Source organism: Morus notabilis, unplaced genomic scaffold, assembly GCF_000414095.1.
Source record: "Morus notabilis unplaced genomic scaffold, ASM41409v2 Scaffold625, whole genome shotgun sequence".
Classification (NCBI taxonomy): domain Eukaryota; kingdom Viridiplantae; phylum Streptophyta; class Magnoliopsida; order Rosales; family Moraceae; genus Morus; species Morus notabilis.
The window spans coordinates 483,614-497,910 of NW_010357688.1; the positions used below are offsets into that span (position 1 = coordinate 483,614).

Genomic DNA, 14,297 nt, shown 5'->3' on the forward strand with positions numbered 1-14,297 from the left:
TGAATTTTAAACTCGAATCAGTGAAATAAATAGGGTCTATATATAACATACTCAAAAGCACGTCAAAATATTGGAGGCATCTTTCTTTTTGGCATTTTAATTCTTTTTTCTTTTGTTGTATATCTACTTAATAAAAAGGAAAATTAAGTTCATGACAAAGAAGTTGGGGCCCACAAAATGTAGATTATAAATTTAAGTCTCGTTCATTTCACCGATTCAAATTTTGCTATAGTAAAAAGCTTTCAGAAACAGTCACATCTAACTTTCTTCTTCTTATTTGACTTGAGGCTTGAGCAATATCTCTCTTCTTCTTCTTCTTCTTATTTGACTTGAGGCTTGAGCAATGCCAAGTTGCGAATCGTGAATGTCACATAATCGCTCACAAAGAAGATTTTTTTAATTAAATATTGATGAATATATATATATATATATATATATATATCATGATTTCAAAACCATACTATATATGAAGCATCATCGGCCACATGACTTAGCAATTCATAATTAATATTAGCATGTGGACCACTTCTACCTTTAAGAACAACTTGCATGCACATATAAGCTCACTAAAATGGCAAAGCCAAGAAAACTTGTTTAATTTGATAATCTTAGTACGTACGTAGTAATTCACTATCCTTTTCTTGATGAAGAAGACGTTTATATATATATATGTGTGTGTATATATATGTGTGAGTATATGTTCATAAGCTTTTTGGAAAACATAAATATGCAAATACAATCACAGCGTATACTGTATGCGCATTTAGTACACAAATTCTTAGTAATTTTAAGCACAATTTAATTATATTAATTCCTTGGAATTCCTAATAATAATAACTTGCAAAATTTGTCATGCACATGCGCAGTCACATTCAATTTTGGCAGCTAATTTACAGCTTATAATTCACGTGTTTTCGTTACCAATATTAATGAAAAACAAAGATAATTTCCTTAGCCATTTTGCTAGTTACCTGAACGTTTGCATTTTCCATATATACTAAGGCAATAATTCTGAAAATGCATGCACACTTTACTTTTGCTATATGTTTGCGTGAGAGAGAGAGTTTCATGAATATTGTCAATTTGCTATGGCTATTTTTGCATGTGTATGTTACATATACGTCAATTGGTTAAAGCATTTTGAAGTAAAATTGAAAAGTATACATTACCAAAATGTATGCGCAAGCTTCATATATATTTCAATTCTTGATCGTGCCTAAGGGACCACTATGTCAATTCTATAATTTATTTTCTTGTTTTCTCTTTCTTTTTTTTTTTTTTTTGAAGATATAATTGATTTCAATTGCTTTTAATTGTTCAAAAAAAAAAAAAAGCTTTAAAATTGTCACACCAGCAAATTGCACATTTCATGGTTGAAAGTTTAGAATCCAAGCAGAGCACGGCAACGAAACTACAAATGCAATGATATGTACTTTTCATTTATGTCATTATTTTCATGAAATAGACTTCCACGTTCTTCTTCAAATTAATTCAAAGTACATTAATATAATTTATTTAAAAATAAAGTACATACATATAAACTCATCCCCAGATCCACCCCCAAAATCGGAAAATAAAAATGAGAAAAACCGTGTACGTTTACTTTTTTTTTTTTTTTTGAGAAAAAAAAAAACCGTACACTTACTTGTTCAAACAAATATAGTAAGTAGAAAAAAAAAAGAAAAAAAATGAGACAAATACATTTTTAGAGTGCATGAATTTAGAATTTTACAAGTTACTTTTGATTAATATCTTTTTAGTTAAATAACTACATTAATTAAAAGGTATTAATAAAAAATAAACGGTAAAAATCAAGTCTCATACACTCAAAACTAAATTCGGTCATTTTTTCGAAATTAAAAACATGTTCATATTTTATATATACAATTTTTTTTTTAAATCGTAGGTACCATTACAATTAATTAGAAATGACTATTTCTAGAAAAAAAAAAATAGAAATGGCTATTTTTCAGCCAAAAGAAGAGAAAATATTTTATTATTTTTGAAAAAAAAAAATAGAAGTATAATTTGACCGTTGATCAGCAGCTACATAAGCGGTGACCCATCATAAGTATTCAAAAGAATTTTCTTTCAGACATTCATCGCCACTTGTATTTTTGGCCTGCCTCTCATAAAACATTGATAACTTTTTGAAAAGGTAACCCAAGAAGAAAAACAAAAACAAAAATCAGAGCAATTTAGAACGCTAGATGTATTATCCAACATTGGAAATGAATTTTAATATGCATGCATATCCAATTTTACTGACTGTAGAAAGGATTATCCAAATGCGTTTTTTTTTTTGAAAAGCAAAGGGGCTTTTAGACTAATATATATGTATGTTAGTATATATATATTTATATATATATATATGTGTGTATGTTTGTGTGTATATATATATATATATATATTTATATAAATATATGTATACACACACGTACGCACGAATAGATGACCTTATAATTAATTATCACGACGTTGATCAATCACTAAAATCGCTTGTGTGAATTTGGTTATTACTTATATTAGACATAGAAATCCACATCAGTTGCGAAGGGAAATTGAGTTAGTTCCTCAAATAATTAGCAAGGTAATAAATGTAGTTATAAACACGCTTGTGTGAAACTGATCTAAATCCAAGCAATAATAGTAATATAATAAAAAATAATAATAACTGATCTTCTTAAAAACTTGATAATTGCAGGAATTTTGGAAGTTTCTGTGTTTCGCTTTTAATTCTCAGAGCAAGTGCTTACACATTCCGGTCAATATCAAGCTTATATTGGGCACTGCACCACTTGCCCTTACGATCTTCATAGATATCTGATAGTGCCCTCCATCATTTCCATGAAGAAGACAATAACCTTCTATATGTGATATCATAATATACATACATATACGTGTATATATATATATATATATATATACACATTTATGAATGTATGTTTCTATATGTGATATCATAATATACATACATAGATATATGTATATATATATATATATATACATTTATGAATGTATGTATATGTAGTCGCGTGTCGATCTGCCGATCTAGAGATCGTGCAAAAAGAAAATAATAGTCACAAAATATGAAGAATAGTGGGGATCTAATGTCAAATCCTTTCTTTATTGGTGACCTAAACGATGGAAATTTTGAACTACAAGTGACCAAATTAACCAATAGAAGGAAAAGATCCCGACGAATTAATGATTTTTCTAAACCAAGGTAGTTGCACTGCATGGATATATACATAACTTCAACGTATTGATTTTTATTTTTGGAAATTTTGACCTCGTTTGGTAATGTTTTATCTAGTCAAAAGAAAATTTACCAATTGCGTTAAAGAAAAAGGATAAATTATTTTTTTTTTCCTGCTCTTCACATGGGTACGTGTGAGTTGGTTTTGGGGACAATTAGGATTAATCTTTACAATTACCCCCATCTTCATTTTATGCCTTTGGCCTTAATTTGCATACAATTTTACCTCTTTTGGCATGATCAATAGGACATGGAGAGGCCAGAGGAGTCCAATTGTGCAATTTGGAAGTTTGAAACTTTGGAAGTACCTTAATCTAGTGTGGTCTATGTTCCATGCGGTTCATGGAGCGAACTGAATAATTGAATAGTTCTTGATTTAAATTGGACCACCTTTTGGTGCAGGGACCTCTGTGTTGTGGTTGGGATATACCCTATAGCTATTTAAAACATTGAGAACTATAGGGACCAAAAAGGAAAAATAAAATAAAACTTTTAAAAGATAGGAGCATATGATGATTATTTGGACAACATGATACCAATGTTCCATTTCTTTTGCTCCTCATGGAGTGGGATTGTGGAGTGTAGAGATGAGAAATCTCTACCAAAATCAAAATGATCTTTCATCTCAGATTCTCCACTATTACCACCGCCATGGATGATAAGGACATTTGTGGTGCTCAAATGAATGTGAAACACAACACAACCCTTTTTCCTTTTGGTTTTTTTCCTTTTGGTTTCAACCAATATGGTAAAGAAATCCATTATCCTCAAAAAAAAAATAAAATATATATATATATATATATATATATATAATGTCAACTTTTCAATTGCAAACCGATTAAACGCCATATGCTTTTCCACTCTTCTTTTTTGAAATTCTATTTATCATGGACTCAAATAGAATAAACTGAAATAATAACTACAACCACACCTAATCGTACCGCAAAATGTTTTAATCCACACCACCAAATTCAAAAAAATGGAATAAATAAAGATTCATTTCCAAGAGGGGAATACAGCTATAATTCCCGGAGAATATGAACATCCAAGCACAGAATAAACAAATTAAAGTTGGGGAAAGTGCAATTATTCAAAAGTCATTGAAATTTATGTCCCAAACCAATATAAAGATACCTGAAATTTTCAACCCTTAATATGAATCTGAAAACCACATGTTGCCAATATTGACAAAATAACGTAAGATCCGCTCCTAAATCAGAAGAAAACGTGCCCACCAATGTAATTCATTAGTGCTATATCATGTCTTTTTTAAGTTTAATTTTAATCTCAATAGCTATAGTAACAAAGATTGAAAAAAAAAATTAATGTAACAAATTAACAACTAATCATTATTACTACCCACCCCCCAAAAAAGCAATTAACATCACTATCATTATCAATTATCTTAACCACTAATCCTATCGTCATCCGCCACTAAAAGAGCAAACTTTTATTTTCCTCCTTTTCTTTTTCTGAATATAATTACCGTTTATATATGCACATCTAAAAATTCCATTACAACACGTATATTCAAAATAATAAAAAATAAAAAAGCGAAAAAACCAAAAAGCAAAAAAACCACTAACTAATCAAAAATTCTAAAACATCGTTATCATCATCATCATCATCACCGCCATGGATGATCACCACCACATAAGGGTCAAACACAAGAACCAATCAATGATGGCGCTTCCACGTCAGCTTGCGATGACCCGACCCGGCGGCGATTCGGGTCTGGACCCGCTCGAATTCCGAGATCCGACAAGGAATCGTTATGCCGCCCTGGTGCTGGAACCCGTACTCCTCCTCGGCGTCCCTCAAGAGCTCGCTGAAGAGGGGATGGTTAAAGTAAATGACGGGCACCATAAATCTGTGAAAGTCGCCGTCTTTTTGCCCCACGTACACCGCCAGGTGACCCCTAGGGACCGTCGTTTGCTTGCTCTCAACCGGTTCCTGGCCCAGCGGGACATAACCCGGCGCGGGCTTGGCCCAGCAGAGGGATTTCGCTCCCGTCGTTAGGCGGCGACCCCATGTGAGGAGCTTCGACATGGGCTTGGATTCTCCGGCCCATGAAGACCGGCTCAGCCGGCGGTATCCCGTTCGGATTCGGGTTTTCCGAAGGACCCATTTGGTGACCCGGAATAAACGCTTTCCGAGCTTGAAACCTCGTATCTTTCTCATTTTTCTCTGTCTCAAGAAATTAAAGAGAAGGCTTAGAAGAACTTAAGAAAAGATGGGTTTCTTTTAGTGCCAAAAAAACAAAGGGTGGGCTTTGAATCTTTTGATAGAGTGCGGGGGGGCTTAGGAAAAGGGCCAAGGATCAGCTTCGGACATGGTGAGACGGAAGAGAGTTAAGCAGCCTTCAGAGAGAGAAGTGGGTATGTTTGACATCTTCTTCTGTTCTTCTTCTTCAAGTGTGATTATTCATGAAGAAGAAGCTTGTTATTGAACAGAAATGATGCTATTTTATTTTGTTTGGCTTATTACGGTGGTGGTTTTTTTTTTTTTTTTGGGAGCGGGTTTATGTGTGGATTGCTTTATAAGAAGTTCTTGGTGGAATAAAGAGAGAGACCCCAGAAAATATAAGAATTTTTTTAGAGTCAAATTGGGGTAACCAGCGGACAGAGTTAGAGAGAGAGAGAGAGGGAGGAGAGAGAGAGAGTGGAAATTTGGGATGGTCGGCACGCGATTGTTGGAGAGAAGAAAAATGTGGTTTAAATAGAGAGCGAGATTGATTAGCAAAAAAAATAAAAAATAGAGAGAGAGAGAAGGAGAATGGTCAGATATGGTGAAGTGGCTGGAGAAGATTGGCATTGAGATGTGTTGCAAACAGTCAACAAGCATTACACCGTTGGATTTGGTTAAGGTTTCATGCTTGGCGGTCACTGATACAAATGTTGGTTTTTTGATTGGGCGGTGATGGAAGCTTGTGGGTTTGTTACGTCAAGCTAGCAAATGCTTGGCGCGATGCCAATTAGATCAGAACAAGGTCCAAAATTTGACTCTAACCACGTTGGTTGAGGAATTGTTCAGACTGGACACGTACGCACAAATTAAAATAGAGGTTTCTTAATATATTTTATGTTTATTATAATTGAGAAGATTTTTTAGTACGGTATTAATAGGTTAAATTTTTTTAACCTTTAATTTACGTAATTTTTAATTTTTAAATGTTTTTATATAAATTTAATAGATAAAAAATATAATCTACTGATGTGTTGCGTATCAGGAAAGGTGTCAATTATAATTAATTATTTATTTATTTAAAGAAACAGGGAACTTTGAAGTAGTTGACGACAAAGACCTGGTCTCCTCAGGTCTACTATAGTGTTGCAGGTCCTATGTTATTATGCTACACCTGTTCTTGTGCTAGGCACGTGGCGTACATGTGGTATTTCTTTTTCCTCACTAAACAAGTTGACATCTATTTCCACCATAATTATGTGCATTACAAACTAAACAACCCCAATTTCAGTGCCCAAAATCACGGAAATATGTTTCCTCAAACAGGACAAATCATGGGGATATGTTTGCAATATTAGGCCTCGTTCGTTTTGCTGATTCGAATTTTATTACAGTAAAAAATTTTCATAAATAGTCATATTTAATTTTTTTATTATAATAAAAAATTTTCACGTAAAATCACATTTTTTTTAGTACTCTTTTATGAAGTCAGATTTGGTGTTTAATGAAAATTCATCTATTATATTGATAGGTTACTGCAACTTGTTAAGCCACTAGGTGGAAGGAAAACTGCCTCGTGACTTTTTTTTTATTACTTTGAACAAAATCCTGTAATTTCAAATGCCTACAACAAAATTTAAGAGAGTATAGTAATAATCTTTGTCGATCTTCATTGTAAGATCTTTGTGGTGAGTGAAAACAATGCAATTTAGTGATGTACTTTTTGTTAGAACTTATCCGGATCTGGCTAGTAAAAAAAAAAAAAAAACATAAAAACGTGCGCTGATGTGTTTGGCTGTCACTCAACATGTTTTGCACTCAGCGCACATGTTGTTTTTTTTTTCCCCTCATAAAGATGTCTAAAATTTAAGCCAATTCAGTTCGTTTATTCGACTTTTTAATTTGAGTTGATGTGTGATTTTATGTGAAAGCCTTTTACTGTAATAAAAAAAATTAAATATGACTTTTTCTAATAGTTTTTTACTATAGCAAAACTTAAATTATAAACTCGAATCGGTGAAATGAACAAAGTCTTTGTGTCTAAATAGAGTTTTTTTTATATGATATCTCATTATTAATGGTGTGTCTTGTGGTACTTTAAGGTACTCCTCACAATTCATAACTGAAATTGTTCGAGTATTTGTCTCAAGAATGTGATTAGGTTTAAGCCTTGGAAGAGATATTTTTGCGACATTATTCTAAAACAAACCAAAGGAAACAAGAATTGAAAGTTAATTTTATATAATCAAGCCCTTGAGATAGGATGAATAGCTTGGAGGAAATCCTCCATGAAAATACAGAACAAAAGTATTCATTAGTCGAAATAGCAACATTCAAGTCTCAAGGTTTTTCCAAACACAAACCGACTCTAAAAGCCCCCTTACACACAAACGACAACATTGTAATATGAAATGCAATAGTAAAGCTTAATATAAGAAACGACAAGGATATAAAACTAGCACAAATGATAAAACACTTACGAGGTGAGCATACGACACCTTGTTGCTACATCAATATAGTGTGTGGTTTAGCTATTACACCCTTTTGGCTAATGTGCTGCAATAATCTAAAAAAAGAAGCGCACACACAACTTCGTTTGATGCTCTAAAACGAGAAATAAAATTATAGGTAATTCAAACTCGAACCTTCATCACAAAAAAAATTTAAAAAATAAAAAATAAACTCAAAATTCAACAAAATTTTTTGAGATGTTGAAACCCTAATGGGATAGTTTATTTTAATGGTTCGTTTCTGATTCTAAATCATAATTATTTAATTATTTATAGTGTTTTTCTCTCAAAAAAATTTAAATTTTAAAAATCAGAATTATAAATTTATACCAAACGTCTCATAAATATGTATAATGTTTAACTAACAATAAATAAGTTGAACTCAAACTTTTAAGTTTTACAACATGTCTCACACCCAAGACATTCCCCAAAGATATTTTAGTTGATTATAAATTTGTAATCCACGTAAAGAGTCCAAACACATTGCATAAGTAATTGTTCAAACAATCAAACGAGCTATAATTGTCCAATTGATTGTCTCCAACTCATCCACAGCATGCCACGTAGTATTTTGACATTCAAATATTGACCAAGTTGTTTGTTAAAAAAGCTTTCCCTAGTACAATACGCAAACACCAAGAAGAACACTGAATAGTCCTTGCATATGAAACCGTTACCAAAAAACAAAAAAAAAACAAAAAAAAAAAGGAAAAAAGGAAAAACACCGCAAACTTCCGTACACGTACTCGTACGAACAAGTACGCCATTTTCTTATTATTTGAGTGGGTCCTACCGGTCGATCACTTTCTCCAAGCAGTGGGCCCCATTGGGCTACGCGTGGAAAGGAAAGATCCATAACATGGCTGCGCTGTGATATTATTGAGTGGTGGGCCGGCCCGGAAGCAAAACCGGCCCGGCATGTCACGCTTATCTGGAGGAAATAAGTTTAGGGGTCGCTTTCTCTCCCCTAATCAGTTTCTTTCGCTAAAGAAAATGCATTAATAACAAAAGGAAAAGAACAAGCAAAATTTTGAAAAGAATCTCTCATAAACTTTATTTGCCTTTCAAATTTTTGGCTATTTCTTCAAAGTAGAGGAGATATGCCTTCTAGAGACTTCAGATATTTTACCTATAAAGGGATTTCAGCAATAATCTTTAAAAAAAAAAGGAAAAAAACAAAAACTACTTAAAGGGTCTTATAACAAACTTATTATGTAAACGAGCTTCTTTGTTTTTTTTTTTTTTTTTCCCCAAGTTAGTTCACCAAGAAGTGCCACCGCCAAATTCCAAATTGATACTGAGTGCTAATATTTTTTTGAAACACATTATTTCGGTTTGTTAATTCGAGTTGAGATGTGATGTTGTGTGAAAGCTTTTTACTGTAGCAAAAAAAAATTAGATGTGATTGTTTCTGAGAGCTTTTTATTGTAGCAAAACTCAAATTCTAAACTCGAATCAGCAAAATAAACGGGGCTGCTAATCGAACTAACTAGCATCGTGTACAATAGTACAAATTCTGCGATTTTATTATTTTTCTTTTTCAGGCCCTACAATTCTATGACTTTTGAGCCTAATTTGATTGTATTACTTATCCGTTTCTAGTTTGTCTATTTACATTATTACAAGAGAATCATATTTACTCGTGACAAAACAAAAAAAAAATTTGGGGAACGAAAACATTATAGTTATCAATTATCATCGCCTTATGAATAATGTTAGAGACACAAACTCAAATCTTAATTTTAGTGTACCAACTGATGTGGCATGTGAGTTGTCATTTTTTTATTAATAAATGTTTAAAACATTACCACGTCAATTAATAAAAGATATTGCATCTACCAATAAAAAAATAATAACTCACATACCACATCAGTTGGTGTATGTCCTTAACATTACTAATTATTTATTAATTAAAAAGAGCATTGGCGTTATCATCGTCAAAACATTTCCTTTCAATTAATATAACAAATAATTAGTTTATGTGCACACAAAAAAAAAAAAAAATATGAATACGACTTCATACTAGTCTTGAAAGGACAATTTGGTTTTCATATTTTGCCCTTACTATATATTGTCGTTTGTTGAGGGAATAGTTAAATAATAAAATAAATAGAAAGCGTAGGACAAAAGTGACAATACAAAATCTGTCAATTTATCAAGGCAGGAAAAATCATAATTTTGTATTAATTGTAGTGGGACTGGGGAAAACAAAAGTGACTATTATCTCTTTCTCTCTCTCTCTCTCTCCACAATTTGCTCAAATTTTACTCCTTTCGTCTTTAACAGTGAAATGTACACATATCTATCAATAAACCATCTTCTAATTTGACTATTTTTTATACAAGTACACACACGTAAAAATGATTTTTCAACTCCTGTAAATTATTTAAAATTCCGTCAAATTAATTTGATTAAACGAAAGCGTGGCCTAACACATTTCTGTCTTTTTCATGTGTGTGTGTATCCTATAAAGCATTGCTTCTCATTGGAATAGTAAACGCCGACCTTCAAGGTTTTTAACTATATATTTATCATGACGACAAACATTAATTTTTTTATTCAAGCGGAAACTGTTGGAGATATTAAAATATTGGTTTTAGAACGACCAACCATGTTAAAGAAAAACCGCAAATTTTGTCTTGTTATACTATATATGTACCTTGTCTGCACGGAAAACGTACTTGTCATTCCTCACTTAATTTTAAGTAATTATAATCGCATATACGGACTGATAACCATGACGTTCACGTCGCCTTTTCTAATCGTTGATTTTTCTTTTTTTTATTTGTTAAGAGTATTCTCATCTAGGGTATAAAAAAGTTTCTTACTAATACATAGAATATAATTATTAACTGTAAAAGTATCAAATTGAGGTATAATTTTTTACTGTAAGATTTAAAGAGCGTTTAGTTGGTAGATTTATGTCATGATTTGAATTATGATTCGTGATTTGTTACAGTATTTTTTCTCATAAAAAAATACACATAAACTGAGAATAATTCTGAATCATGATTTTGAATCTATCAACCAAACGTGCTCTTAATCACCAATTATATCAAATTAAACAAAATATGAGAACTTCACAATACTTATAAAATAAAGACATAACTACCAAACGTTGCATCATATTACCGTTTTTTTTAACTCTCTACCAAAAAAGTTCTCCTTAATTAGTAGAGAATTCTTCAGAATAAGATGTTTGGTACTTAGATTCGTTCCCTGATTCGAATCATGGTTCGTGGTTCGCTACAGTATTTTTTCTCACAAAAAATACATGTAAATCAAAAATAGTTCTAATCACATGGTTCTAATCTATGAACTAAACATCTCATAAGCAAGTCAAGGCTCTTCATACGGCAAAAGAAATGTGAATCAGATCGTTTTGTCGTGCATGGTTATTTTTATTATTTATTTATTTTATTAAGAGTATAATAGGCTTCTACTTCTTAGATTGAAGGGTTTATTTATTTATTATTTAGTTTTTTTTGCACTTATAAGAATAAGAACTTTAGCCTCCATTTTTCTCCTCTTTCTTTTCTCGATCTTGTATTGAGTAATCTCACAGCGATAACTTTTTATATGATTACACACCTTTGAATTCTCTCCTTTTAAAATAAAAAAAAAAATTAGTTGAATTTTATAATTGTTCGACACCAAGCTTCTCTAGAAGAAGTTTTACTCCTAATAAATAATTAAGAGTGTAGTTCTACAGGACCGATTACAACAATAATATTCGAATTTCGAGCAAAGTTTACAATACAAGTTCAGGTACATATTAATATTAGAAGTAAATTATTCTACAAATTCAGCTTGTACCTTAATATAATGTTGAACAGCAAACCTTTACTTGTGATATAATTAATTAGAGAAAATTTAGTACAACATCGTATTCAAAATCCATGTTGTTACAATATATATGAACAAATAATTGTTACAACCTTCCATTTGGAATACAAGTCAACTTTTTTCGGTTTGATTCATACGTCAATTAAGCTGTCTGGAAGAGGAAGACTTGTATATATAATATAAGATGCTTTCTAGTGGCCGGTTGTCAAGTTGCACTTTTTTTTCAATTTTATACACTAATAATTCTTGTGTATATCAGACTCAACTACTTGTTGATATAATGGCTTTCGATGTTACTTAACGGGCAAAAGAAAAAAAAAAAAAAGTTGACCGATCCAAATTAATGGTATATATATATATATAAATATGTGTGTATGTGTGTTTATATATATCACAATTTCTTGAATATAAGTATACCTCTCGTAATTAAGAAAACTATAATTTGAATGCCTACAAATTTTACTCTAATTAGGAGTTTCCTGAACCTTTTAAGTTTAACTCTCTCTCTCTCTCTCTCTCTCTCTCTCTCTCTCTCTCTTTGTTTTGCTAAATAATAAACGCGAAAACTTGATCAGGTTAACCAATTTTTTGTACTTACATAGTTTTTCATATGTCTGCATCATTATAATTGAAGATTAGATGTACAAGTTGACCCACCAAGACAAATAATATTTACTCTACAGCTCCCCAGGCTTTTTTTTTTTTTTTTAAGAGCCTTAGGAACAAAATTTGACCAAACATTAGAAAAAAAAGGAAAACAGAAAACAAAAAACAAAGAAGAAACACTTTTTAGTTTGCTTTTTTTTGTTTTTTTAATAATAAAATGAGATCATTAATGTCATTTTTGTCTCTATTTTCTTCATCTGTAGTGGGAATCTAGTGACCATAAGCACAACAAAAAGGACTAGACCTAATTCTATAACTTAAAAAATTGACTGTTTCAGTCACCATGATAAACCCAAAACAACACAATCCATTGGTCAGATAGTGATCTCAAAATATGGTTCTAACCTATCGAATTTTAAATCAATTATAAGATTAGAATAAAGATATTATAACCATCACACCACTTGATTAGTGGTGTCAAGAAACAATGTCAATTCAGTGGCAACATTTTTCTTGAATAGACGTTGAACTTATCGATATTTGGCAATTTGAAACCAAAACTTTAATTTGGTAAATGGGACCTTAAATTAAAATTTTATTACAATTGTGATCTAATAGCTCAATTATTGGAAGGAAATGCTCAGATTTTTATTCCAATGAACTCCAAAAAGTTTTCTGTTTGGCAGATTGGTCTTGTTTTTTTTTTTTTTTTTTTATTTCTTAAACATGATTTTGGATTCCTATAACCGTGTTCATTATTTGACGTTCATTATTGGACAAAAATTGCACGTTCATTATTGGACAAAAATTGCAACAAATTTTGAAAAGGATGCTAATTGTCGTACATTAATAGCAAACTTTTCAAATGGATGATTATTTTCTCCCTTTCAAAAGGCTATATTTTCACTGGAGTTTGAAGATCAACTTCTGGAAAAGGTTCCTAGTTACATATTAGAAATTTAAAAATGGCTAAACTTACTCTTAAAGTGTATAGATTTTGACAAATATCTCTTAAAATTGTAGGAGTCTTGATTTTTACCCCTTACTATTGATTACTACCATTTTAATCAAATAACTATGTTAACAAAAAGGTACTAATCAATAGTAAAGTGTAAAAATCCAGACTCATACGCTTTGAAGGGTAAATTAAGTAATTTTCTCTAACTTTAAAAAGAATATCAATTATTAAGAGTAAGTCCTAAAGTCCAGATTCATGCACTATAAGAGATATTTGTCTCATTTCTTTATTTAAAAATAAGAAAACTGCAACAACCTGACAAAGAACTTAGGTAACTTTGAAGCCTATAGTAACTTGATTTAAGAGAAAGAGAAAAGTACTTGGTTTGTCATGATTTTATGCAAGGTTATTAGTTATGTCATTTTAAATAATTAGATGTAATTGTGGCCTTTTGTTTTATATTTATTAATTAATTGACAATGATTATTTTTTAATGGAGTGTCATAAATAATATATTCTACCATCTTGAGTAGTATTAATTTCTAGCTCAAAAAAAATGGAGAATTTACTTTTAAGAGTGCATGTGTCTGGACTTTTACCCTTTATTCTTGATAAATACCCTGTTGTTAGTGTAATTATTTGACTAAAAAGGTTATAAATTAAAAGTAAATGGTAAAAATCTTGACTCGTGTACTTTCAAGAGGTATCGCTTATGGCTTTTTCCCTTTATTTAAATTGGGCCAAATTATAGTCTATCAAGCCAACGACGAGTTCTTTTGAAATACGACATGTCGTTTACCTTGGTAACTAATCGTGTAACCTGCCTAGTAACTTGAAAATAAACGCATAATTTGCATGGAGGTATCTTGAGCACTGTTCAGATTTCAGAAGAGTTTTTCCCTTCTAATAGAGCTTTTTGTAAAAGCCACATATT

The 14,297-nt window shown here is 31.3% G+C and overlaps 1 protein-coding gene across 1 annotated transcript; it reads right to left on the minus strand.

Annotated features, from left to right (window-relative positions):
- Window positions 1–4,726: 4,726 nt before the first annotated feature.
- On the minus strand, window positions 4,727–5,963 carry LOC21403743 (auxin-responsive protein SAUR36). Its single transcript, XM_010090578.2, has one exon. The coding sequence runs from the start codon at window positions 5,438–5,440 to the stop codon at window positions 4,937–4,939; it is 504 nt and encodes a 167-aa protein (XP_010088880.1). The 5' UTR covers window positions 5,441–5,963; the 3' UTR covers window positions 4,727–4,936.
- Between the last annotated feature and the right edge of the window lie 8,334 nt (window positions 5,964–14,297).